Source organism: Erythrolamprus reginae, chromosome 4, assembly GCF_031021105.1.
Source record: "Erythrolamprus reginae isolate rEryReg1 chromosome 4, rEryReg1.hap1, whole genome shotgun sequence".
NCBI classification, from domain to species: Eukaryota; Metazoa; Chordata; class Lepidosauria; order Squamata; family Dipsadidae; genus Erythrolamprus; species Erythrolamprus reginae.
In genome coordinates, this window is record NC_091953.1 from 22579861 (window position 1) to 22607211 (window position 27351).

A 27351-nucleotide genomic window follows, 5' to 3' on the forward strand; every position below is an offset into this window, starting at 1 on the left:
TACACAGTTTTTTAAAAAACCTATATAACACTTCACTGCACACTTTCCACTACCCTTAATGAAACATTAACACAAACCATGGATTTGTGAGTATATTTTCAAAGCCAATGCTCAAGATATAAATACCTTACATTTACAGGCTGTAAGTGATACTGTGTTGTGAAACAAATGCACACCCTTAAGAAAAATCCATTTCTAAATTTAAACGTAACATTATGGCCTTACAGATTCCATACGGACTATATTATTGACTGTTTTAGTCACTCAGCATAACAATGTCTGCATTTCAATAATGCAAACTATGATGCTCCTGATATACTTAATGCTTCAGTTATTTAAACTTCAGATATCTGAAACTTGAACTAACACAACGTGATATAAAACCCATACAATGTTGGAAGTTTAAATAGTTTAATTATAGTTAGTACAGGCAATTACAGTGACTTTTAAGACCAGACTATACAAAATTGCAAAATAATGTTGCTTAAACCACTATATGCTTTGTTCTGAAACTCAGCATTGCTGTGGATAAAAAAAAAGGCAAATAAAATACCAACCCTTAAAGATTTTATATTATCTTTAGGTTTGGTAGAGAAGGTTTGCCTATTTGCCGATGACTCTAAGTGTGTGCAATAGGGTTGATATTCCTGGAGGGGTCTGTAATATGGTAAATGATTTAGCTTTACTAGATAAATGGTCAAAGCAATGGAAGCTGCAGTTTAATGTTTCCAAATGTAAAATAATGCACTTGGGGAAAAGGATTCCTCAATCTGAGTATTGCATTGGCAGTTCTGTGTTAGCAAAAACTTCAGAAGAGAAGGATTTAGGGGTAGTGATTTCTGACAGTCTCAAAATGGGTGAGCAATGTGGTCGGGAGGTAGGAAAAGCAAGTAGGATGCTTGGCTGCATAGCTAGAGGTATAACAAGCAGGAAGAGGGAGATTGTGATCCCGCTGTATAGAGCGCTGGTGAGACCACATTTGGAATACTGTGTTCAGTTCTGGAGACCTCACCTACCAAAAGATATTGACAAAATTGAACAGGTCTAAAGAAGGGCTACAAGAATGGTGGAAGGCCTTAAGCATAAAACGTATCAGGAAAGACTTAATGAACTCAATCTGTATAGTCTGGAGGACAGAAGGAAAAGGGGGGACGTGATCGAAACATTTAAATATGTCAAAGGGTTAAATAAGTTCCAGGAGGGAAGTGTTTTTAATAGGAAAGTGAACACAAGAACAAGGGGACACAATCTGAAGTTAGTTGGGGGAAAGATCAAAAGCAACATGAGAAAATATTATTTTACTGAAAGAGTAGTAGATCCTTGGAACAAACTTCCAGCAGACATGGTTGGTAAATCCACAGTAACTGAATTTAACCATGCCTGGGATAAACATATGTCCATCCTAAGATAAAATACAGAAAATGGTATAAGGGCAGACTAGATGGACCAGGAGGTCTTTTTCTGCCGTCAGTCTTCTATGATTCTATCTTTTCAATAATTTGAATATTTTACAATAATTTGATTGTTTATTTGATTGCTTATTTGTACCCGGATTATCATTAAGTGTTGTACCTTACGATTCTTGATGAACGTATCTTTTCTTATGTATGCTGGTAGCATACGCACCAAGACAAATTCCTTGTGTGTGCAATCGCACTTGGCCAAAAAAATTCTATTATATTCTAACAGCTGAAAAGATACTTTCTAAAAAAGGGATGAAGACAAAGCTTCAGAAATGGTCTTCTCCGGTCCCGTCGACTAAACAATGTCGTCTGGCGAGACCCAGGGGAAGAGCCTTCTCTGTGGCGGCTCCAACCCTCTGGAATCAGCTCCCTCCAGAGATTAGAACTGCCCCCACCCTCCTTACCTTTCATAAACTACTTAAAACCCACCTCTGTCATCAAGCATGGGGGAACTGAGACATCTCCCCCTGCCTATGTAGTTTTTGTGCATGATATGACTGTATGTATGTTTTTCATATTGGGGTTCCTTGCTTTTTAGACTTTTTAAATGTACTATTGTTATTTTAGATTCTAATTATTAGATTTGTCATTATGTATTGTTTTTATCACTGTTGTGAGCCGCCCCGAGTATAGGGAGAGGGGCGACATACAAATCTAATAAATAATAATAAAAATAATAATAAAAATAATAATAAAAATATTGGGAACATTGGTCACGTAAAAAAATTAATAAAAGAAAACCACAGCTCTGTAATTAAGTGTATTTTTTATAAATATTGATCATTATCATTTTACAAGCTTACTTAGGATTCGTACTCATGCATTTTCCGCAGCAGCATCCAGGAAATCGGTTGCATAAACTCGCAAATTTGACATGTCAGGCTGGGGATTAAAAATGTATCTCTGAACATCTCCCATATGAGTTCATGCAAGTGCACTAGCTGGGAAAAGCTGCTGGCAAAGCATCAAACATGTTTTACAACACCGCTCTTTATATCTTATAAATATGGGCCTTGTGTTTGAAACAGAGGCTGGATAGTGCTCTTTCAGCCATAATGTATATATAATGTTTAGGTCTGGAGGACTAAAGATTCCTTATCTCTGATTCCATTCCTATGAAATATATTCCAGCATGAAATACAGTGATACCTCATCTTACAAACCCCTCGTCATACAAACTTTTCGAGATACAAACCCGGGGTTTAAGATTTTTTTGCCTCTTCTTCCAAATTATTTTCACCTTAGAAACCCAAGTCGCCGCCACTGGGATGCCCTACCTCCGGACTTCTGTTGCCAGCGAAGCGCCCGTTTTTGCGCTGCTGGGATTCCCCTGAGGCTCCCCTCCATGGGAAACACCACCTCCAGACTTCCGTGTTTTTGCAATGCTGCAGGGGAATCCCAGCAGCGCAAAAATGGGTGCTTCGCTGGAAACGGAAGTCCAGAGGTGGGGTTTCCCAGCGAGGGGAGCCTCAGCGAAATTTCAGCATCGCAAAAACATGGAAGTCCTCGAAACCCCACCTCTGGACTTCTGGATCCCCCTGCTGAAATTCCCCTGAAGTATCACAAAAACACAGAAGCCCGGAGGTGGGGTTTCCCATGGAGGGGAGCCTCAGGGGAATCCCAGCAGTGCAAAAACAGGTGCTTCGGCTGGCAAAAGGGGTGAGTTTTGTGCTTGCATACATCAATCGCTTTTCCATTGATTCCTATGGGAAACATTGTTTCATTTTACAAACTTTTCACCTTACAAACCTCGTCCCAGAACCAATTAAGTTCGTAAGACGAGGTATCACTGTAGTTCTATATTAGCTTGGCAGTTATCTGCTATTGTCTCCTTTATTTCTGGATTATAAGAGAGCTATCCATATTACTTGCAAGTAAAAAGGATAAAAGAGAAATACATTTTATGGAGCCTTTATAAAGAAACATCTAGTGCACTGATTAAACTGGAAGGTCTTTCCCATAATCACTTGTGCCTTAGTCAACTCTCATTTTAATTACTGCAATACAGGGGTACCTCTACCTAAGAACACCTCTACTTAAGAACTTTTCTAGATAAGAACCAGGTATTCAAGATTTTTTTGCCTCTTCTTAAGAACCATTTTCTACTTAGGAACCCGAGCCTGGAAAAATTTCCTAGGAAATTTGGGAGCGGCATGAAGGCCTGGCCAGTTTCCTGCCATTCCCCCTGGGTTTCTCTCTCTGGCGCACTGTATGGGAGGTAGCCTCACGCCAGGTGTATGGGAGACGCGTGCTCCTCCTCACCGCCTCAGAGTTCCTCTCTTTTTTTTTAAAGCCTTAAAGTTTTGGATTTTTTTTTTTCACCTCACCTTACCTTCTTCAGCAGTGACTGTCCTCCTCCTCTTCTTCCTCCTCCTCCTCCCGCTCCCCACCCAAATTCTGAGCTTTTATTTCTTTCCTAATGGGTTTGCATGCATTATTTGCTTTTACATAGATTCCTATGGGAAAAATTGCTTCTACTTACAAACTTTTCTACTTAAGAACCTGGTCACAGAACGAATTAAGTTCTTAAGTAGAGGTACCACTATATAGTCTTCAGAGAGGGGCCGCATATAAATTTAATAAATAATAATAATAAAATAATAGTCTACAAGGGACTACCTTCGTAGACCATTTGAAAATGTCAACAGGTATAGAATGTGTGGCTTTACTCAGTAAGTAGGTATCTCATGACACCATCACTTCAGTTTAGTCTGTTTAAATTATTTATCTTTTATAAATTGCCTTGCTCTGGGGATTGAGGTGGCTAAGCAATTGATTAAATAAGCAATATTGCTAAATTAATAATAACACAGGTCTACAAAAAATATTTTTTATAATCACCGCAGTTGACCTTGTACTTTTCTGAATCATTTTTTGTTCTGATTTCAAAAATGTATATAGTTTTCCTGTAGCAGGTATAGTTTCCACGGAGTAGCCTCATTATTATAAGGTATAGGAAATATACTGGCGACATTAAGAAAACAGTAATCTACATATCAGAAATAACGTAATAACTAAACATATTTTTGAAATCAGTGCATCAAACTCCATAAAACAGACATGATTTGCTGATGATTTTGTTGTGGTTGACCAATGTCATTTCTACAATGTATTCAAAGTAAAAAAATGAAATAATTTTAAAAATATGTGAAAAGGCAATAAAAAGTATAAAAGCAAGGGCTTTAATTTTTTGAACTTCTAAGTTTTGATCTTTTAATATCCAGAAAACAAAACTGGAGAACTCAGTTTGGTTTGATTTAATTTGATTAGAAGGTGGAGATGATATACACCTTATAGAGCAGTGGCCCACGGGCCGGATGGTCACTTGCTGGCCACCCCCATCCCCATTTTAGCGAAGGTAGTAAAGTCATGATACATCATGTGACCACACATCTTTGACCCCCATTATAGAAAGACTGTTAAAAGCAAAAATAAACCAAGAGTATTGAAGAACAGGTTGAGCTCAATACTCAGGTTCAAACAATTTCACCATAAAGACAAAGCATTCAAAACTGAGCTTGGTTAATGAAAGAAGTACACTATGGAGTGGCATGTTAATTCGGAGGTTTGCAGGCCATCTGAAAATAAACATTAAGTCAAAGCCAACAACAGATGTTTCATAGAAGTGTCCCAACTCATATTTTTTTTTGCAGTACATTACTGCGACTCCCATATTGGAAATACAGTGCTAAAGATAAAGTGACACTATGTTTGGTATTTAGCAATACTGGAAAATGACTGTCCTGTACGTATTGCTGCACAGTATCCATAAAGAGGAATAACATTTATTTTGAGCATCCCGGGAAACCCAAAACTCTAAAAAAGGGAAAGATTTAAACAATACTAAAGAAAGGGAAAGTGAGTGAAATGTTCATCATTAAACACATCAGGGTATAAGTGTACACTTTAATAAGTTTGATATGATTACAATGAGATGGAAACATTTGTGTTCTTAAAGTGTTCAATATATCTTAAGTTATCTCAAATATCCTTTCAGGAACTTTAGAAAAACAAATTCCTTAAAAAATCTAGAGCAGTATTTCTGAGATTTGGCCACTGGTAAAATGGCTGGACTTCATAGAAACATAGAAACATAGAAGACTGACAGCAGCAAAAGACCTCATGGTCCATCTAGTCTGCCCTTATACTATTTTCTGTATTTTATCTTAGGATGGATCTATGTTTATCCCAGGCATGTTTAAATTCAGTTACTGTGGATTTACCAACCACGTCTGCTGGAAGTTTGTTCCAAGGATCTACTACTTTTTCAGTAAAATAATATTTTCTCATGTTGCTTTTGATCTTTCCCCCAACTAACTTCAGATTGTGTCCCCTTGTTCTTGTGTTCACTTTCCTATTAAAAACACTTCCCTCCTGAACCTTATCTAACCCTTTAACATATTTAAATGTTTCGATCATGTCCCCCCTTTTCCTTCTGTTCTCCAGACTATACAGATTGAGTTCATTAAGTCTTTCCTCATACGTTTTATGCTTAAGACCTTCCACCATTCTTGTAGCCCGTCTTTGGACCCGTTCAATTTTGTCAATATCTTTTTGTAGGTGAGGTCTCCAGAACTGAACACAGTATTCCAAATGTGGTCTCACCAGCGCTCTATATAGCGGGGTCACAATCTCCCACTTCCTGCTTGTTATACCTCTAGCTATGCAGCCAAGCATCCTACTTGCTTTTCCTACCGCCCGACCACACTGCTCACCTATTTTGAGACTGTCAGAAATCACTACCCCTAAATCCTTCTCTTCTGAAGTTTTTGCTAACACAGAAGTGCCAATGCAATACTCCGATTGAGGATTCCTTTTCCCCGAGTGCATTACAGTATTTTACATTTGGAAACATTAAACTGCAGTTTCCATTGCTTTGATCATTTATCTAGTAAAGCTAAATCCTCTTCAATCCCAGAATTCCCCAGCCAACTCTGGAAGTTGAAGTAAACCCAACTTAAAGTGACCAAGAATGAGAAACACTGTTCTTGAAGTACACTACTCAAAAAATAAAGAGAACACTTGAACAACGTAATATAACTCCAAGTAAATCAAACTGTCCACTTAGGAAGCAACACTGATTGACAATTTAACATGCTGTTGTGCACATTCAATTTTGTACAGAACAAAGCATTCAATGAGAATATTTCATTCATTCAGATCTAGGATGTGTTATTTGAGTGTTCCCTTTATTTTTTTGAGCAGTACATGAATGAGAAAAAGCAGCTTTTTATGGACTTCAGGATTTGAAGCAACAGCTTCTCACCATTCTGTCTTTATTCCCTATACAACCAGACTCTATTATTAGAGTGTGTTTTAATATGCTTTACTGAGATCCAGGGTCTCTCTTAGTTGGTAAGAGAAGGTTTTCTATTTTATTTTTTTAAAGAAATATTAAGGAAGCCTTAAAGGTAACTTCAAAAGTTTCCTCTTTTTAATCAAAGGAGGCAAAATTACTTTTTGAGAAATAAAATATGTTTCCAAAACATTATACATCACACTTTATAGAAACATTTTACTTAAAATTATTCCTGCATAAGCACATTTCAGCAATCAATGCAATTAATTTTACAGCTACCGATGCAATAAAACTGCTGTAACATGATGTAAATCAAACATCACAATTGACAAAACGTTTACTTAGTAATTTCATTACAGTATAGTACAAAATCTAATCAAGGGAAAAAAATTCCGTCATATTCTTTTGTAACGTACCTGTACTTAATGAAATATTTTGCTTACAAATACTTTTGCTTAGACCACAAAGTATTTTCTGAGCAGTCACTAAACATAATAAATACAAATTAATCGTTCTTAAAACTTTGTGTAAGAAATTCAAAGAAAAACAAGAAGGAATGGTCTATTTATATAGGTGGCCCTTGAGTTATGCTAGCGGTTAGGATTGGGATTGGGAACATCTATGGGATGTCCATAAAGTGTTCATAAAGCATGATGTCATGTGATCACATCACTTAGTGTTGGTAACCCTGGAAGACCTGATTAATGTCATAATTGCAGGGCTATGTGGGTTGTTAAGCAGGAAGAAATGGAGGACTGGGTTGGAGAAGAGTTTATTATGGACAGCTAAGGAAACAAACCAATAATTATTGAACAAATCAATCCAGAATTCTCATGTAAGGCACAAATGACCAGGCTTAACTTTTCCTACTTTATGGGACGCTATGGGAAGACCCAGCTCTCTGGAAAAGGGCTCTAATGCTGGGAAAGTGGAAGAAAAGAGAGTAGCCAAATGGATGGACTCAATTACTGTGATGGGAGCAATGATGAGAATACCATTAAAAAGCCCATTTAAAGACACACTGTCATTAAAGAATATCCATATGATCTCTAGGAGTCGGAAAAAGGAAGGAAGGACAAGAAACCATGGATGGAAACTAATCAAGGAGAGAAGCAACCTAGGACTAAGGTGATATTTTCTGAAAGTTCTAATTAATCAGTGGAACAACATGCTTCCAGAATTTGTGGTGCTCAAATTCCAGATGTTTTTGAAAAGAGGTTGGACAACCATTTGTCTGGCTCTTATAAGTTGGCTCTTCTATGACATCTGGACTTCAATTCCCAGAATTCCTGAGCTAGCATGATTGGCTTAGGAATTCTGGGAGTTGGAGTCCACAAGTCTTAAAGTTGCACAGTTGAAGACCACTGGTATAGGGTTTCCTGCCTAAGAATGAGTTGGACTAGAAGACCTCCAAAGTCCCTTGCAACTATTATTCTATTTGTGATCTCCCAACCTAGTGCCCTCCCTCCATTATGTGCGCTATACTCCAATTCCCAGCATCTGCACCCCGCCACTAGTGCAACCATGCTGGTCATGGATGATGGGAGCCGTAGTCCTTCACGTTTAGAGATGGGAGCAGGCCAAGAGAAACCTTGACTAAAAGGGCTCTTCCAGCAAGGAAATCCCTCCCTTCCCCCGCAATCATTCTTCCCTCAAACACAAATAATAATGTCATCTGGTTTGGTTCTGCAACTGAATAAGACCGACACAGACTTCAGAGGATAATCAGAACTGCATAAAAAACAATTGCTGCCCATCTGCCTTCCATCGAGGACCTGTATACTGCACGAGTCAAAAAGGGGGCGGTGAAAATATTTACTGACCCCTCACAACCTGGACACAAATTGTTTCAACTCCTACCCTCAAAATGTCGCTACAGAATATTGCATACCAAAACAACTGGACACAAGAACAGTTTTCCCCCCGAATGCCATTACTCTGCTAAACAAATAGTTCCCTCAACACTATCAAACTATTTACTAAGTCTGCACTACTATCATTACCATCACCCAACTCCTCCCACTTATGACTGTATGACTGAAACCTGTTGCTTGTATCCTTAAGATTTTTATTAATATTATTTCCTGATTGCTATGACAATCGTTGTGTTGTACCTCATGATTCTTTTATTTATTTGTTTGCTTTGTCAAGTACATATTGGTAGTATACAAAGGTATAATAATATTCATATACATGATACTAGTAAAAAAGAAACATTGGGAGAGGGGACGGAAGATACACTGTGTGCACTTAGGCATGCCTCTTACTGACCTCTTAGGAATCAGGTGAGGACAACAGTAGATAATCTAAGGGTAAAGTTTTGGGGGTTAAGAGATGATACTACAGAATCTGGTAGTGAGTTCCATGCATCAAATGCTCGGTTACTAAAGTCGTATTTCCTGCAGTCGAGTTTACATTAAGTTTGTATCTGTTGTGTGCTCGTGTGTTGTTATGGTTGAAGCTGAAGTAGTGGTTGGCAGGAAGGACATTGCAGCAGATGATTTTATGGGCTATGCTTAGGTCGTGTTTTAAGGCGACGTAGTTCTAAGCTTTCTAAACCAAGGATAGGCAAAGTTGACTCTTCTATGACCTGTGGACTTCAACTCCCAGAATTCCTGAGCTAGCATGGTCGGCTCAGGAATTCTGGGAGTTGAAGTCCAGAAGTCACAGAAGACTCAACTTTGTCCACCCCTGGTCTAAAGCAAGCTTTGCTGGCTGGGGATTAATGGGAGTTGAAGTCCTCCAGGCTTAAAAGTTGCCAAGGTTGAAGACCCCCTATTCTATTCTATTTTAATGGCAGTCTCCCCACTCACCTGCGCCAGGACCAGGAAGAAGCCACCGGTCCTCTCCCGCCCGCTCCATTCGCTGCAGGTGGCCACCAAGGCGCCTCCTCCGAGCAGGGAGGCCGCTGCGAACCACGGGCCCCTCCAGCCTTTGCGCCCTCGGAAGCCGCCCAGCAGGCTCGCCCCGCGCCTCCCGCAATTGCGGACCAGAGCGGCCCCCCACGCGGCCGCCATTTTCTCGGAAGCCGAAAGCTCCTTGACATCAATCTGTAAACGTTGATTTTGTAGAGCCACCCACAGTTCTGAAACTTCCGGGTTCGCTTTGGAGATTCCGTTTACTTATTCCACAACAAGGGCTGGTCGAGTTGTTGTCACAACGGAGGCAACACAATAAAGGCAGGTTCTTCCTTTCTGGCGTAGTAGGTCTTCTCGTTGCTGGTGAGCATGCTTTTCCAAAAACTCGCCTTTTCAATATTTTAATGGTCAGCGGGGCTTCTTTGGTAAGATGCAATTATTGAATGCTTCGGGTGTCATTTGAGTGAGAGGGTTTTGCGCGAGAAAGAGGTTTGAAGGCGACGTTTAAACAGACTTTTTGCTGGGACCTGATTAAAAGCAAGAATTAAAATGCCCAGCTCAACCACTAGCAGCTGGCGATCTTACAGGGAGATTTTCTTCCGCCGGTGAAAAAAAAATGGAGCAAGTCTGACTAATATAATAGCAAAATCTGTTTTAATAACTATTTTACATGGTCTAGTATTCCCAAATTACTAAACTGGAATAATTTCAGTTTATGCTTTACAGGGATTAAATATGTTGTGAGTCTCATGAGAAGGGCCGCATAAAAATCGAATGAATGAATGAATGAATAAGTGGAATAAGTAGAAGAGCATGTGTTCATGATTGTTATGGTTGGTTGCATAGTCGGCCAGATCTTTTGACTATTTGGGTTTTTTCTGCCTTATTGAGTCCATCCCAAGGACCTGGAATAACTTGATGCTATTTAATAATATTAAAAGTATCATCACATGATAAACGCACCACTGTACCTACCGTCCCTATCCTATTGTCCTCTTTTATCGTTACTTTTTACTTATGTTATATTTATACAAACTACTACTATCCTATACATGTTTGACAACTAAATAAATAAAATGATGTACAGTAATTATTATTTTGGAGGAGAAATACTCACGGGCTCCATTATCACTTATATAATAGTATTATTATTGTATCTAGACTAGAGGGAAGTGGTTTCTAGGGAAGTCATTAAAAGGAACTTGGAAATGAAGGTTTCGGAAACAAAAGGTTACCTCTATATTTTTTAGCTCTTTCTAAAAAAAATGAAAACAAAAGACACGCTCTGCTGCAGCGCATGCGCTGTTTCAAGAGCGATTGCAGGTGATTCTAAGGCTGAACGAGATGCTTAATTAGGCCAAATAAACAGGTGCTGTTTTTAAACATTAAACTTAGGGTTTTTTTAAATGGCATGGTTCAATATACTGAATACATCTAGGGATTTTTTCCCCCAATTGCCAAAATAAGCCTCTGCTGTGCAGCAGCTATACGTTTTGTGCATGCAGATAGCTGTGGTCTAATGGCATTGTCTTCACTGATGTGAATGCCAATTCTGAAGTACAGTGGTAACTCTACTTACAAACTTAATTTGTTCCATGACCAGGTTCTTAAGTAGAAAAGTTTGTCTTAAGTAGAAAAGAAGCAATTTTTCCCACAGGAATCAATGTAAAAGCAAATAATGTGTGCAATTGGGGAAACCACAGGATGGAGGGCCTGTTTCCTCTCAGGAGATTCCTAGAGAGGTCCCACAGAGGCTTCTCCCCCCTTTTCCGGCCCTGTTTCCTCCCAGGAGATTCCTAGAGAGGCCCCACAGAGGCTTCTCCCCGCCTTTTCCGGCCCTGTTTCCTCCCAGGAGATTCCTAGAGAGGCCCCACGGAGGCTTCCCCTCACCTTTTCCAGTTACAATTTCGGAGGGTTGGGTTTGTGAGTGAAAAATGATTCTTGAGAAGAGGCAAAAAAATCTTAAACACCCAGTTCTTATCTAGAAAAGTTTGTAAGTAGAGGCGTTCTTAGGTAGAGGTACCACTGTACTGTGAGAATTAAAAATCACCCTGAAGGGTTTCCCTCTGCCATATGGAATTGTTTGGTCCCTGTCATTGAGTACCAGAAAGTTTGATCCTTGATTTCCTTCCAAGGTGATAAGCCACAACACCAAGGGCAGATTGCTGCTACTGCTGCTATCGGTGCACTCTGCGCGCAAGTTCAGTTGTGTTGCGTGCACGTCCCCTGTGTGTTTTTGTTTCAGGAAGCAAAAATGTGCTGAAATCTCATGAGAGGACGCACGCGAGAGAAATTTCAACCATTTTTTTGCCTCTGTGCCTGCGCGGAAGCAAAAAGTTGCTAAAATCTCACGAGATTTTGCTGAGATTTTGCTTTTGCGCATGCACACAAAGCAAAAGATACCAAAAAAAGATGGTGATGCCCATAGGACTTCCACTAGAGCGGTCGCACGCAAATTGGGCAGTCTGGCAGCCGTTACTGGTGCGCAGTCCACTACCACACCAGTAGCAACCAATACTGCACAACACCTAACAACACCTACGGAAAGGGGCGGCATACAAATCTAATAGATAGATAGATAGATAGATAGATAGATAGATAGATAGATAGATAGATAGATAGATAGATAGATAAATTTACTGAATAGCATTGGAATACAAAAGGAATAATTGCAGTTAAGCTTGTTTTACTTGTGGACTGGGATGAGTTAAAAGCAGAGGTGGGTTCAGACTGGTTCTTTAGAACTGGTAGTGGGAATTTCCCCCTCCTCATTGAACTGGGAGTGATGGCCTGCTGGCCACGCCCAGAAACCGTCTCTCTCGGCGGCACTATAGGCGGCACCATCTTGTTTTTCGCTTCTACATGCGCAGGAGTCAATTTTTCAGCATTGTTCAAGGCACGTGTGCCCATGCAGTATAGGAGGAAGCAAATTGGCAGCGAGGTAAGTTGGAACCCACCCCTGGTTAAAAATAATATGATGGGGACTTTACAAAGAAAAGTTAGTGTCAGGCAAATTGGTGCCATCATTAACTGCAAGTGTGGCATGGCCTCTCTTAAAATTGTTGATCTCCAGCGTGTCAGGTTTGAATAACTGTTCAAAATCATATCTTGCCCAGTTAACTGTAGTTTAGGGAGATAATTTCAATTTTAGGGATTCACATGATCCACCAAATCTATATATATAAAAGCAAAACCCACTCATGCATTAATCACGAAATGCCAGTATTTCTTATATTATTATTAACAAGCTCTGATGCTTCTACTTCCCCACCCCATCTGAAAAGAATTCTGATCCAAATGCAAAACACAAGCAGAGGAATTTCAGTTTCGCTTTTGCTTTCACAGGAGCAAACAGCTTTACTACGAACAGTTGAACTAAGCCATGCCCAGGCATCCTTGCTCACATAGCAAATATTGTTTGGGTTTCCAAACACCCTTCAACGCTCCTCAGTTTAGATGAATCTGTCTTTCTACTGGAATACCATTTAAAGGGGCACAAAAAAATCAGGAAAAGATTTACAGATGAGATTAGGAAAGCACAAGTAAGGGAAACTGCCTGGCCAGTTCTATGTGGCATGCTCCAGAGTCAGCTCACCTGATAGCCTGGTTATCCTCCAGCCAGAGAACAAAATCAGGAATGTTATTTACAGGAGATTCTGAGCAATTCTGAGGGACAAATTTAAAGTCTATGCTATGCAAATAATTTATTTATTTATTTAATTTTATTTATTAAATTTGTATGCCGCCCCTCTCCATAGACAGATTAATGTCTTAATCTGTAACAGAAATTTATCTTACCATCTCTAACAAAATAATACAGTCCCTTTTTAAACTATTCATTAATGTTAAAGCTTTTAAGTGTCAATTTATCAAGCCCAATCACATAGTTTCATAGCAAAGCACAGGTATTAGCTAGTTAATCATATATTAACCTCATGAATAGCATTAAAACAACACATTTCAGCTAAAATGTGGTTGGCTAGTTTGTAGACTTTATGTCCAGTTGGGTGGAAGTCTCCTCTGTATATCCTTGCTTTCTACTGAGAAAGGGAAGCATTGAGAAGGGAAGGAGCTCAAAAAAACCTTGCCTTTTTGCCAAGAAATTTTAACTTCATTTTTCCACAGAGGAAAATTTCCCATTAATCCTCTACTATCAGCTCACTGGGCCAACCTTCTCATTTGATAGAGTAAGATCAGCAGCAGATCCTACTGCATGAGACTGGTAGCTGCTCCACTCTAAATCAGTGTTTCTCAAACTTAGCAACTTGAAGATGTGCGGACTTCAAGTCCCAAAATTCCCCAACCAGCATAGGGGATTCTGGGAGTTGGAGTCCACACATGGATTTCAAGTTGTCAAGGTTTAGAAACACCAATAATCTTCCTTGTCTGATCTATTTAGGACAGAATTACATTTACAGTGATACCTTGTCTTACAAACTTAATTGGTTCCGGGATGAGGTTCTTAAGGTGAAAAGTTTGTAAGATGAAACAATGTTTCCCATAGGAATCAATGGAAAGGCGATTAATGCGCGCAAGCCCAAAATTCACCCCTTTTGCCAGCCGAAGCACCCGTTTTTGGGATGCTGGGATTCCCCTGAGGCTCCCCTCCATGGGAAACCCCACCTCCTGACTTCCGTGTTTTTGCTGTAGGGGAATCCCAGCATTGCAAAAACGAGCGCTTCACTGGCAACGGAAGTCTGGAGGTGGGTTTTCCCAGTGAAGGGAGCATCAGTGAAATCGCAGCATCGCAAAAACACCGAAGTCCTCGAAACCCCACCTCTGGACCTCTGTTTTTGCGATGCTGCGATTTCACTGAGGCTTCCCTCGCTAGGAAACCTCATCTCTGGACTTCCATTGCCAGCGAAGCGCCCATTTTTGCGCTGCTGGGATTCCCCTGCAGCATTACCGAAACACGGAAGTCAGGAGGTGGGGTTTCCCATGGAGGGGAGCCTCAGGGGAATCCAAGCAGTGCAAAAACGGGTGCTTCGCTGGCAACGGAAGTCCGGAGGCGGGGCATCCCAGCAGAGGCGGTAGGTTTGTAAGGTGAAAATAGTTTGTAAGAAGAGTCAAAAAAATCTTAAACCCCGGGTTTGTATCTCGAAAAGTTTGTATGACGAGGCGTTTGTAAGATGAGGTATCACTGTACCGTAAAATATCCTGGACCTCCTAAACAAATCTGCTACTTCAGTTCTAGTAAGAATTCCTTTCCCAGTATTAATAAAAGATTCACCTGCCAATCTAGTTTGGAAGAGGTGCCTGCTTATACTTTGTCTCCCTCTCAAGCAAACTAAATAAATGTAGGTTTTCTAGCATGTTTGCCAAGGCAATATATAAGTCCAGTTTTTTTCAAGTTTCTTAACTTCAATATAGCCAAAATACAGTACTAATTTAGCTCACAGATCATACTTAGCTTAGTAAATTGTTAGGTCTATATCCTGACATGGTTTACAGTTATGGCTATGGCTAAGCTAAATTATAGCATATCACAATGTCTGAATAAAAAAAATCAGACATTCTCTATTAAACTAGCAGAAATCTAATAAAGAACCCCCCCAATAATGTGGCTTAGATTGAATACCACTCTCCTGCTTCTAAGAAGTTATTTCCATCTATGGAAAGATTTTTGTTGGTTGAATACTGAGTTTGAAAAATATTCCTCTGCTTTAATTTTTTTCCTTTTTGGCAGTCCTTTGGAACATGAGTTGTTACTCCCCTGCTTGTTTTAAATTTGCTAAGCAATTACTCAATTAACTTGTTTTAAAGACTTGCATTTTTATAATTTTAATCAACTAATTCCATACAATTAGTTTATAACGTGATTTCATTATTGTCAGTAACCTAATCATGTGAGGAGATAATACCCAAAGACAAATATTGCAATAATGTGTTGCAAAAAGCCAAAGCCAAAAGTTCCTCTGGAGCTTATAGAATTTTTTACAATTTTCTGTTGTTGTCTGTTACCTTATATTTGCTGATGAATACATTTTCAAATAGGAAAAAAAACTTGGATTATACATCAATAATATGATCCGTTTGATTCAGGGTTCCTTCTTGGTGAAACACTTGGGATGTTTGTGAATCTCAGTAGCATCTAGTGCATACAGGTTTGTACATAACAATTTGATGTTTTAGACTTTTGTATTTGAATATCATTATCATTGTGGCTCATCATGGTCGCTGCTAAGTGGTTCATGGTCTGCATAGCAAGCCATCACGCCTTTGAAGATACCAGCTGCAATTGCCACTGAAATGTTAAGAAATCTGTTGTTTAGACCAGGGGTAGGTAAAGTTGGTTCTTCTATGACTTATGGACTTCAACTCCCAGAATTCCTGAGCCAATCATGCTAGCTCAGGAATTATGAGAGTTGAAGTTCACATTGCCTACCGCGGTTTAGACCATAATAATTAAATCCTGAAATAAATGTCCAGTCATCTTTTTTCTAAAACAGTAAATTGCTGGGCATCATCATATTAAAAGGCAGAAAATTTCATAGCTGCACTGTTGCTTAATGAAGAACATCTTCCTTTTTACCAGTCTTGAATCTCTTAATACAGTATTCAGTTTTAATTGACAAATTAGAGGAGGTTGAACTTTGTTGAGAGAAAGAAAAATACCAGTTGCACTTCCATACTAGAGGCTACATTGTTTATTAAATTTTATTTATTTATTTAATTGGATTTGTATGCTGCCCCTCTCCGAGGACTCGGGGCGGCTCACAACATATACAAAGGACAGTAATAAATAAATCCAATCCAATTAGCATATATAAATCTTTTTTTTTCCAGGAGGGATTACCGTGGCTGCATGTAGCATTCAAAGTCCATTGACCCGTGATGGTGAACCTATGGCACATGTGTCACAGGTGGCACGCAGAGCCCTCTCTGCGGGCACGCGAGTCATCATCCCAACTTCACTCTGCTGCGCATGCGCGTGCACCTCCCAACAGCCAGCTGATATTTCGGTCTGTCTATTCTCTTCAATATGTATTGTGTACTGGATGGATGGATGGATGGATGGATGGATGGATGGATGGATGGATGGATGGATGGATGGATGGATGAATGAATGAATGAATGAATAAATAAATAAATAAACAAATAAATAAACAAAATAAATAGACACTAGTAAGGAAGAGAAGAAGAATAGTAATACAGTCTTAGTAAATTATTTGACAGTGTTGTAGGAATTAGTTGTTAAGCATTTGGAGAAAAAACTTCCTTGTGTCTAGTTGTTCTGATGTGCAGTGCCCTACTATAGGGAGCAGTCACAAATAAATACTGTATCCTTAGTATACATACTTATTTTCTTAAATGGTCTATTTCATCTCATTGCTTGCCTCCAAAAGATGACAAGATAGAATTTGTTTAATTCTTAGAGTGGTTGAATCTGCACAGTGCTTAAGGCTGTAATGTGGTTTGTTTTGATTTGGCTTAGTATCATGTAAATCCAACCATTGTGGCTTGTAAATCATATATTTCAGCTTGATGCGATCTATGAATCTAGCCATCGAGTAACTGAAGAATAACCTCTTCTCTTTTAAATAATGGAAAGTTCAACTAAGCCCCCCTCTCCCCAGATAAAAATACTTTGTTGTTGAGGGTATATGGGAATTAAATGAAAAATGATGTTTTCAAATAATAATTGAACACCCCTCACTACTTTTGACAACATGATTAAGCAGAACACATAACACAAAAAGGAAATTTTACTGTATTATGGATGATTTGTGAGCTGACCTCACAAGTCACCCAAGAAATAATTATAAAATTGGATCTCATTGTCTTACCTCTCTGCTGTAAACTTCAGCCTTGCTACATTGTGATGTCCATCTTTCTCAAGACTGAAATAACATCTAAGCGGGTGAATATATGTATCCAAGATAATATTGCAGGATCCAATCTGGGCCGATCGCCTGGATTAGAAATCTTGTCTTCTGAGCTTTCGGATCTTCTCTCTAGTACAGTGCTTGGTTCTCAACCTTTCTAATGCCACGACCCCTTAATACAGTTCCTCGTGTTGTGGTGACCCCCAACCATAAGTCTAGTGCCAATTCTCCCAAGAGAGCTTTAAGCTGATTGGCAGGAACAACAGAGAGACATTCCCATTGTAAACGCCTGACTGGTTGGATTGTAAAAATATGTTCCAAGGCGCCAGAATAGAAGCTTTGGTTCCTAATACCATGGGAAATTTGTCTTTTCACACGGTCTTAGGTGACCCCTGTGAAACGGTCATTCGACCCCCAAAGGAGTCCCCAACTCCAGGTTGAGAACCATGAACTAAAGACTCTTTTGTAATTTTATGATTCTATATAGTAGTCAAGCCTTAGGTCTACTGCTGAACAATCTTCTTCAACAAGAAGAATGTGGAGATTTTCACTAAACAAATAAGTATACAGTGATACCTCATATTACAAACTTAATTGGTTCCAGGACAAGGTTTGTAAGATGAAACAATGTTTCCCATAGGAATCAATGGAAAAGCGATTAATGCGTGCAAGCCCAAAACTCGCCCCTTTTGCCAGCCGAAGCACCCATTTTTGCATTGCTGAGATTCCCGTGAGGCTCCCCTCCATGGGAAACCCCACCTCTGGACTTCCGTGTTTTTGTGATGCTGCAGGGGAATCCCAGCAGGGGAATCCCAGCAGGGCAAAAACGGGTGCTTCGCTGACAACAGAAGTCCAGAGGTGGGGTTTCCTAGCGAGGGGAGCCTCAGCGAAATAGCAGCACCGCAAAAACACAGAAGTCCTCGAAACCCCACCTCCGGACTTCCGTGTTTTTGTGATGCTGCGATTTCGCTGAGGCTCCCCTCGCTAGGAAACCCCACCTCCGGACTTCCGTTGCCAGCGAAGCACCCGTTTTTGCGCTGCTGGGATTCCCAGCCCTCAGGTTGAGAACCAGTGCTCTAGAGAGAAGTTAGAAAAGCTAGAGAGAAGTTTCTTGAAGATGGGCTCCAGCACAAGCTCAAAAGTTTGGAAGACAAAACCTCTGGTCCCAATGACCAATGCAGATTGGATCCTGAAAGAATACTCTACTGAGTCAGTTGAAAGGATTCTTATGAGTGGAGTTGTCAGAAGGATGTGACAACTAGAAACATAGAAGATTGACGGCAGAAAAAGACCTCAGGGTCCATCTAGCCTGCTCTTATACTATTTCCTGTATTTTATCTTAGGATGGATATATGTTTTTCCCAGGCATGTTTAAAATCAGTTACTGTGGATTTACCAACCACGTCTGCTGGAAGCTTGTTCTAAGCATCTATTACTCTTTCAGTAAAATAATATTTTCTCATGTTGCTTCTGATCTTTCCCCCAACTAACCTCAGATTGTGGCCCCTTGTTCTTGTGTTCACTTGATGGTGATTACGTGTAGAAGACAGATAACAAAAGACCTTATTATGAATGGTTCTTAGACATGGATTTTAGGGTTGTTAGTTTAGTATGTCTAGTGGATTTTAGATTTTTAATTGGTCCATTTTGATTTCTCCCATGCTGCGTTTTTGTATTTATTCCTATGTTGTAAGCTGCCCTGAAACTTCGAAGGAGGGCAGCCTAGAAATTGAAATAGTAAATGTAGATAGATAGATAGATAGATAGATAGATAGATAGATAGATAGATAGATAGATAACAAACAAACAAACAAACAAACAGCAATTACAGTAATACCTCATCTTACGAACCTAATTGGTTCCTGGGGGAGGTTCGTAAGACGAAAAGTTCGTAAGACGAAACATTGTTTCCCATAGGAAACAATGTAAAATCAATTAATCTGTGCAACGAAAAAAAAAACGCAAAAAAAACGCCGCCGCCCGGCTTTCGTCTTTTGAAACAGCTTCTCGGCGGCCTCCCGAATGCCAAACCCGGAAGTTCGGGTTTGGCGTTCGGGTTCAGGAGGACGCTGAGAAGCCCCCCGGCTGTTTCAAAAAGCGACAGCCGGGCGGTGGGGCTTCTCGGCGGCGGCGGCGGCGGGTTCGTAAGAAGGAAAAGGTTTGTAAGAAGAGGTAAAAAATTTCTGAACCCCGGGTTCGTACCTCGGGTTGTTTGTAAGACGAGGGGTTCGTATCATGAGGTACCACTGTATTTTCCTGTTTCATTTGTTAAAATATCCCACATTAAGTAATAGAGCCGGATGCATTATTTTTCATTGATTCCTCATGTGTGCATTTATATTCACATTTTTGAATTGGATTTTTAAGAGCCAGTAAAGTCTTACATTTGACTACAATATCTAGCCCAATATATCTACGACTAGTAAGAAAGGAAATGATAAAACATACCTCCGTAAATGTAGCTTGCACAATCTGCCAGCTCTGTCAGTCCATTCCCAGGATGAAGAACAGCCCTTCATTCCAGATTGTCAATACACAAGGAAGAATGTGCTCTATACTGTACTTCATGTACTGAGCCAGCATTTTCTGGCTATAGAAAAAATAATAATTGGTTGGTCAGAAAGTTGTTGGACCAAGAATTTAAAAAATGGGGACTTAGGTTCGTCACTTCAGTATCTGATTAAGTTTGAAATTTCCAAGCAATGGGGAATTCCAGGAAGAGTGAAGTAGAAGAACAAATGGTTCGGATATTGCTATTTTAACACATTAACAAATACATTAAGCAATCTAGTGAGGAATGGTGCATTGGGTTTTTAATGACAAATGCTGGGGAAATCAGGAGATTCGGGCAGTTCAAATGAGTATAAAGATTTATTACAAGCTTAATCTCTCTACAAGAATCTGACCAACTAACGGTCGAGGGAAATGAGTGGGAGATAAGAAAGGCATTCAAGCTGGGCTGAACTTAGATCTCTGGTGAGTGCACAGTAATTTTTGATTGTTTCCTTGGGCTCAGACTGATCCTTTCCTACATCATTTGTGTGTGTGTGTGTTTTGTGCTAAAATTTCACTGATTCACTATCTCTTTGTATAAATTACAAAACTGGGGGAGTATGAACATCAGTTCATCTTTCAAGTTGGGCATGAATATATTTATTTGTAATGTTTTGTGTTTGATTTGCAAGAATATCTTAAAGCCTTTTTATATAAATTCCTTTGAGATCTTGGCAGAAAGCATTCATTTGTAGCAATCCAGCACCATCTTGTGGTCTGCCTTTTAAATTTTATATTTTCTGCTGGATTTATCTTTAAGCAAGCTCTAATTGATCTCCCTGAGCTCTGGAATTTAACATTTACAACATTTGATTGTTGTATCCTAAAAAGGATTGCTACATTGTTCTTCTTATTTGTTCAATAAAATCTTGTTAAAAATTAATTTCATTTAGTTTATCCCCTGTGAGATTGATCTAGCTCTAAATGAAGGACTGAATCCTCCATCTACACGCGTCTATGCCACATAGCCAAAAAGTGGCACTACAGAAATTATTTCACTTTTTGCATATTTACCTTTTAAACAGAAGTAAGGTAGCACAGGTTATGAAAGCCTATTTCTCTCACACAAGTCAAGATGCGCATTACCCCCTGCAAATAGGTTGCTGTTTTTGTTGTTGTTGCTGTTGTTGCTGTTGTTGTTGTTGTTGTTATTATTATTATTATTATTATTATTATTATTATTATTATTATTATTAGTTCTGCCGGGCTCTCTGGTAGGAGCCTCCCGAAAATTCAAGGGTACAAATTTCAGACACACACACCTTTGAAAATTCAAAACAATGTTCTTTATCACAAAATTCAAAATAAACTAAGCACTCTTTTTGTATTACAAAGAGCACTCGTCCCAAAACAATTTTGGTAGTTTGTACAAGTCCCTTAATCAGTCCTTACGTACTTAGCTTGCAGCTGTGAAGAAACATCACAGCCCTTCTTCTTCCACGAAGTGAAACACCCACACACTTTGCTCTGCTTTGGTTTCAAAGTCATGAAAAATCAACAAAGTCCGGAGTCAGCAAGGCAGTCCTGAAGCACAACGATCAGATAATCTTCCACAACGGCCAAACCCACACACTGATATTTATATCAGCAGCACTAATTACTGGAGCCCCACCCAAACACAGATGGCCTCTCTTATCTCCTGCAATATGACCTCAATTGGTCTCTTCTACGCATAACTCTGCGCCTGCGTGGGTCCAAGACTTCCGCATCCGAATCGACCGAAGATAATGGAGATTGACTTCCTGGGCTGTGTGCCAAGTCCCCCTCTTCCAAGTCACTCCCACCTTCTTCTTCGTCCGAGGAAACTGAATTACCTGACTCTGTTGGCAATGAAACAGGCCTATGACATGTTGAAGTTTCCCCTGCATCCATCTCCACATTCCCTGGGGCAGGAGCTGGACCAGAGCCAACCACAACAATTATTATTATTATTATTATTATTATTATTATTATTATTATTATTATTATTATTATTATTATTATATTTGTATGCCGCCCTTCTCCACAACCTCAAAGTAGGAGATGAAGATCCAGAGAACGTCTGGGAGAGTAGGTTTTTGATTGTCCTTTATTTGACAGCCCGTATAAGCGGAGGTGGATTCCTCCCAATTCGGACCAATTCTATGGAACCGGTAGTAATGTGGTGGCCCGGGTCACTGGAACTGGCAGCGGCCTAAGGCCTACCATGCCCCCAAACCGGTTCTCGGCGGTGCCATAAGTGGCACCATCTTGTGTTTTACTCCCGCGTATGCTCAGAAGCTGGTTTTTTAGCACTGCATGTGCCCGTGTGGCACGTCAAGGAGTGAACTGGCAGTGAAGAAAACCAGAACCCATCCCTGCATTTAAGGTAGTATGTTAGAAAAATGCTTATTATTTTTGTGCCTCACTGCAAGATCATTGCACAAAACTTAATGAGACTGGTACCTTCTCCCCAATCTTCGTTACAGCTCATCCAGAGGTGAAACGCTCCTGGTTCGCTCGTGCCTGTCATTGGTTGGAGACCTGGTCACGAAGAGTGCACGAGGCTCCGCCTACCTGCCTGGACGCCATCATTTGGGTTCTATTACCCTCTGCGCATGCGCAAAGTATTTTGTGTATGTGCAGAGGGTAAAAGAACCAAAATAGCGTCTCCAATGGGTGGATGGGGCCTCGCACTCCCTTCGCGACTGGCTCACCAATAACCACGAGCAAACCAGGAGCATTTCACCCCTGAGCTCATCTGCTTTACTTATTATAGCATATATGCTCAGAACAAAATGTCTATACAGTGGTACCTCTACTTAAGAACGCCTCCACTTAAGAACTTTTCTAGATAAGAACCATGTGGTCAAGATTTTTTTGCCTCTACTTAAGAACCCGAGCCTGGAAAAATTTACCAGGAAATTTGAGAGGGGCACGAAGGCCCCGCCAGTTTCCTGCCATTCCCCCTTTAATCCTGACCATCTCGGGCTTTTCTGGGCTGCCAGAGGAACCTTTCAGTGGTGCTTAAGGAGGCTTTGGCAGCCCAGAGCAAACGAAGCATTTTACTTTCTCTGGGTGCTTGGAGAGTCACCATACTTCACTGTGGTGACTCCCTCACGCTGCCTCCCATACACCCGGCGCGAGGTTGCCTCCGGGAGCGTCTGGGCGCGGAAAGGAAAAAGTGGGTGCTAACCTCACCTTCTTCCTTCAGCAGAAACTGTCCTCCTCTTCTTCCCCCTCCTCCCACCACCCAAATTCCGAGCTTTTATTTCTTTCCTAATGGGTTTGCACACATTATTTGCTTTTACATTGATTCCTATGGGAAAAATTGCTTCCACTTAAGAACGTTTCTACTTAAGAACCTGGTCACGGAACAAATTAAGTTCTTAAGTAGAGGTACCACTGATTAGGGACTTAGTTCAGTTGGAAGGCTGGAGATTGCACTTGCAGTCTATTCCATTTGAAGTCCATCTTGGCCAATTTACAAGTTTGGCAGATTTGTAAAAATGAGAAACAGAGTAACCAAAATCGAGAGATTTGCCCATCTTTAGGTAGAAAATACAAGAAATTTAATTGAATGCGTTCTTCTACAATATGTTTCAGGGCCTTCACAACATGAGGACTATAATTACCACTAGTTAAGGCAAGATGTGTGCTCCCAATTAATGTTTATGCCTGATCATAGAAGAGAAATGTGTAGGAGCAACTTCAGGCATTTTTGGCATATTTAACAAATGCTTTCTTCCGCCTTATCTTTCTTAGCGCATACAGTACAGATATAAATTACAGTGTACATGAAATCACATTGGTACTTAGAGCAAGGTACTGAGGTCAGGCTGATTGAGAGTGAGATTTCTACCCCTGTACTTAAGATATGATACTTGTAATCATATAATCACTTCATTCCAAAAGACCAAAATAATTTTACATTTTTTCCCTGAAAATGGATGAAATGTTCCAATGGGTTATGCCAATTTCTAGATATAATAAAACACTATGATTCATGGTATAGCGAGGCAGAAAATGCAGCTATAAATCAAGGATAATGCTAACAGTGACGAATTGGACTTGTCTTATACTTGTGATAATGAACCAAAGGCATGTCTTTTAAATGTAAAATAGCAGCTTTATGCACATATAGAAAATTATTCAGAAGTACCTTGGACTTGAATAAGTAAATCACTTCTTTATTTATTGAGGAGTCATGTCTTTTTCTACACCTCCATGCAGAAAGGATGTTATTGCTTTAAAAGTCGTTGTAATAAGTCAGCTTTCGTAAATTAGCTGCATTTCTTTCAGGTATCTGCTTTCATAAATAATGGCAGGAACTGCTTTAGCATACGGTCAGACTTATTCCAAATCATCATGATACATACATAGCCCTATATATTTATTTTTTAAAATAAAAATGTTTAATTATATAATTTAAAATATATATATTTAAAAGCAGATTTACCAACACCCCCTTCCCCGATGTTTTCTACGCCAATACATTACTTTTATTTTTTACACAAAGAAATCTAAATTTTCCTCCTCTTATTTGATTTACTTTTGAATCAAGTTCTATTTAATAATAATAATAATAATAATAATAATAATTTAATAATAATTTATTAGATTTGTATGCCGCCCCTCTCCGAAGACTCGGGGCGGCTCACAACAATAACAAAAACAATATAATAGTAATACAAATCTAATATTTAAAAAAGTATATATAAAACCCCAACAATTAAAACCATACAACACATGCATACCAAACATAAAATATAAAAGCCTGGGGGAGGTGTCTCAGTTCTCCCATGCCTGGCGATAAAGGTGGGTCTTGAGTAATTTGCGAAAGACAAGGAGGGTGGGGGCCGTTCTAATCTCCGGGGGGGAGTTGATTCCAGAGGGCCGGGGCCACCACAGAGAAGGCTCTTCTTCTGGGGCCCGCCAAACGACATTGTTTATTTGACGGGACCCGGAGAAGGCCAACTCTGTGGGACCTTATCAGTCGCTGGGATTTCGTGCAGTAGCAGGCGGTTCCAGAGGTATTCTGGTATTTCCTTCTTTATGAAATAATGCAGAGATATTTTAAAGTCAAAGTGAAATACAATCAGGTACAGGCTTACTCAGAAATGTGTCCTACACCATTCAGTGGGGCACTCCTTAACACAAGAAGGCTGATGTGCAGAAGTGAAGAACATTATGAGCAGCAGAACAACACTTTTGTAGGCTGATTAGGATAGTGAGGCTGGAGGAACAATTGATGTTTTGCATAAAGATGATTAAGAGGAGCAATCTTGAAATATCTGATAGAACTCTCATGCAGAAGATGTTTCCTGCTGCTCCAAGAGTGGAATTGAAATCAACTTCTAATAGCAACGCAGGCCAAAAATCCAGATTTCTTTAAATATTACGAGAATCAAACTGACGGCATTGCCTATGGAAAATCTATCTTCTGCCAACTTAAAAGAGTTTAAAAGTACATTAAAGGGGAACTCCCTTTAATGCACATTCCTTACTCAACACTGCTAATTCCTCTTTCCCAATGTGAAATTACTTTGCAAAGACCAAAGGAAGAATTTCCATAATCCCGTCTTCCATCTCATGTACCTTGGCTTGCTTCTGAGAGCATTAGTTACTGATACGTTGCTGTGCCCTGTGCATTTGGAGAAAATAAATTTTTAAGAATCCTATTTTAAGACCAGTGCGCTAAATAGAGTGCGAGTACTAGTTTGGATCTTTCTGTGTGTTCTGGAAGAATATGAAGAATTTTGATATCCCCGTCAAGGAATGAGGCCCAAGTGTCTTTATATAGAAAGATTATGTTTACACGATAGCTATTATTGTCATGCCAACACTAGCTATTTTGGCATTGCTGGTAAAATTAGTTTTGCTGTCTTTCCTCCCAGAGGCAAAACAGTGTAGCATATGTCTTCAAATTTTCAGCTGGAAAAAAAGAAAACCAACCACCTGGATAGTATTATTTTTTATTACTGTGTAGTTGAGATTTGCGTGTTGGAAAGAAACTAGGGGAACACCAGCCAAGGTTAACAACTTTAATTTCAGAGAGGGGGGAAAAGTAACAGACTTTGATATGCCTTGACTTTGACTGATTTTTTTACCCAGAGAGAATAAGCTAATTGTCTTGCATCCACTGGGGTTTTTATATTGGATATGATATGGAGATTGCTTTAGTTACTTTGTTGAGCAAGCTATCACCAAAACTAGATGGGATTTAAAGCCTCAAAAACCTTGTAGGTTTTGGAGGCTTTAAGTCCACTGACAGTGGAAATCTCCTGGGCTCTCTCTGTGTGGACTGGCCCTTGATCCTTTTTAGGACGCATTGAGATGGTGCTGGTAAATCACTGTTGGATACCTAGGCCAGTGATGGCGAACCTATGGCACGGGTGCCACAGGTGGCATGTGGAGTCATATCTGCTGGCATGCAAGCCGTTGCCTAGCTCAGCTCCAATGCACATAGGTGTGATGGCCATCTGATTTTTGGCTTGCACCGGGGCTCTGGGAGGGTGTTTTTGGCTTCCAGAGAGCCTCCGGGGGAATGGGAGAGGGTGTTTCTATCCTCCCCTGGCTGCAGGGAACCCTTTGGAGCCCGAGGAGGGTGAAACACAAGCCTACTGGGCCCACCAGAAGTTGGGAAACAGGCCGTTTCTGGCCTCCAGAGGGCCTCCTGGGGGCAGGGAAAGCTGTTTTCACCTTCCCCAGGCATTGAATTTGATTTGATTGGATTGGATTTGTATGCTGCCCCTCTCCGTAAACTCGGGGCTAAACAGCATATAACAATCCAATATTAAAACAGTTTGCGGAGAGCGGCAGCATATAAATCCAATAAACCTAAACCTAAACCTAAAAACCCTTATTGTAAAACCAAACATACATACATACCATGCCTAAAATTGTAAAGGCCTAGGGGGAAAGAGTATCTCAGTTCCCCCATGCCTGGCAGCAGAGGTGGGTTTTAAGAAGCTTACGAAAGGCAAGGAGGGTGGGAGCAATTCTAATCTCTGGGGGGAGTTGGTTCCAGAGGGCCAGGGCCACCACAGAGAAGGCTCTTCCCCTGGGTCCTGCCAAGCGACATTGTTTAGTTGACGGTACCCGGAGAAGGCCCACTCTGTGGGACCTAACTGGTCGCTGGGATTCGTGCAGCAGAAGGCGGTCCCTGAGATAGTCTGGTCCGGTGCCATGAAGGGCTTTATAGGTCATAACCAACACTTTGAATTGTGACCGGAAACTGATCGGCAACCAATGCAGACTGCGGAGTGTTGGTGTAACATGGGCTTATTTGGGAAAGCCCATGATTGCTCTCGCAGCTGCGTTCTGCGCGACCTGAAGTTTCCGAACACTTTTCAAAGGTAGCCCCATGTAGAGAGCATTACAGTAGTCGAGCC

The 27351-nt window shown here is 40.2% G+C and overlaps 1 protein-coding gene across 1 annotated transcript in view; it reads right to left on the reverse strand.

Moving 5' to 3' along the window:
* The window catches only part of MICU2 (mitochondrial calcium uptake 2), an 83121-nt gene extending 73091 nt beyond the window's left edge, over nucleotides 1–10030 (reverse strand). Inside the window, exon 1 of the mRNA XM_070749814.1 lies at nucleotides 9576–10030. Coding sequence (XP_070605915.1) covers nucleotides 9576–9779 — 204 coding nt within the window. The 5' untranslated portion in view covers nucleotides 9780–10030. The remainder of the gene's footprint in view (nucleotides 1–9575) is intronic.
* Nucleotides 10031–27351: the final 17321 nt, after the last annotated feature.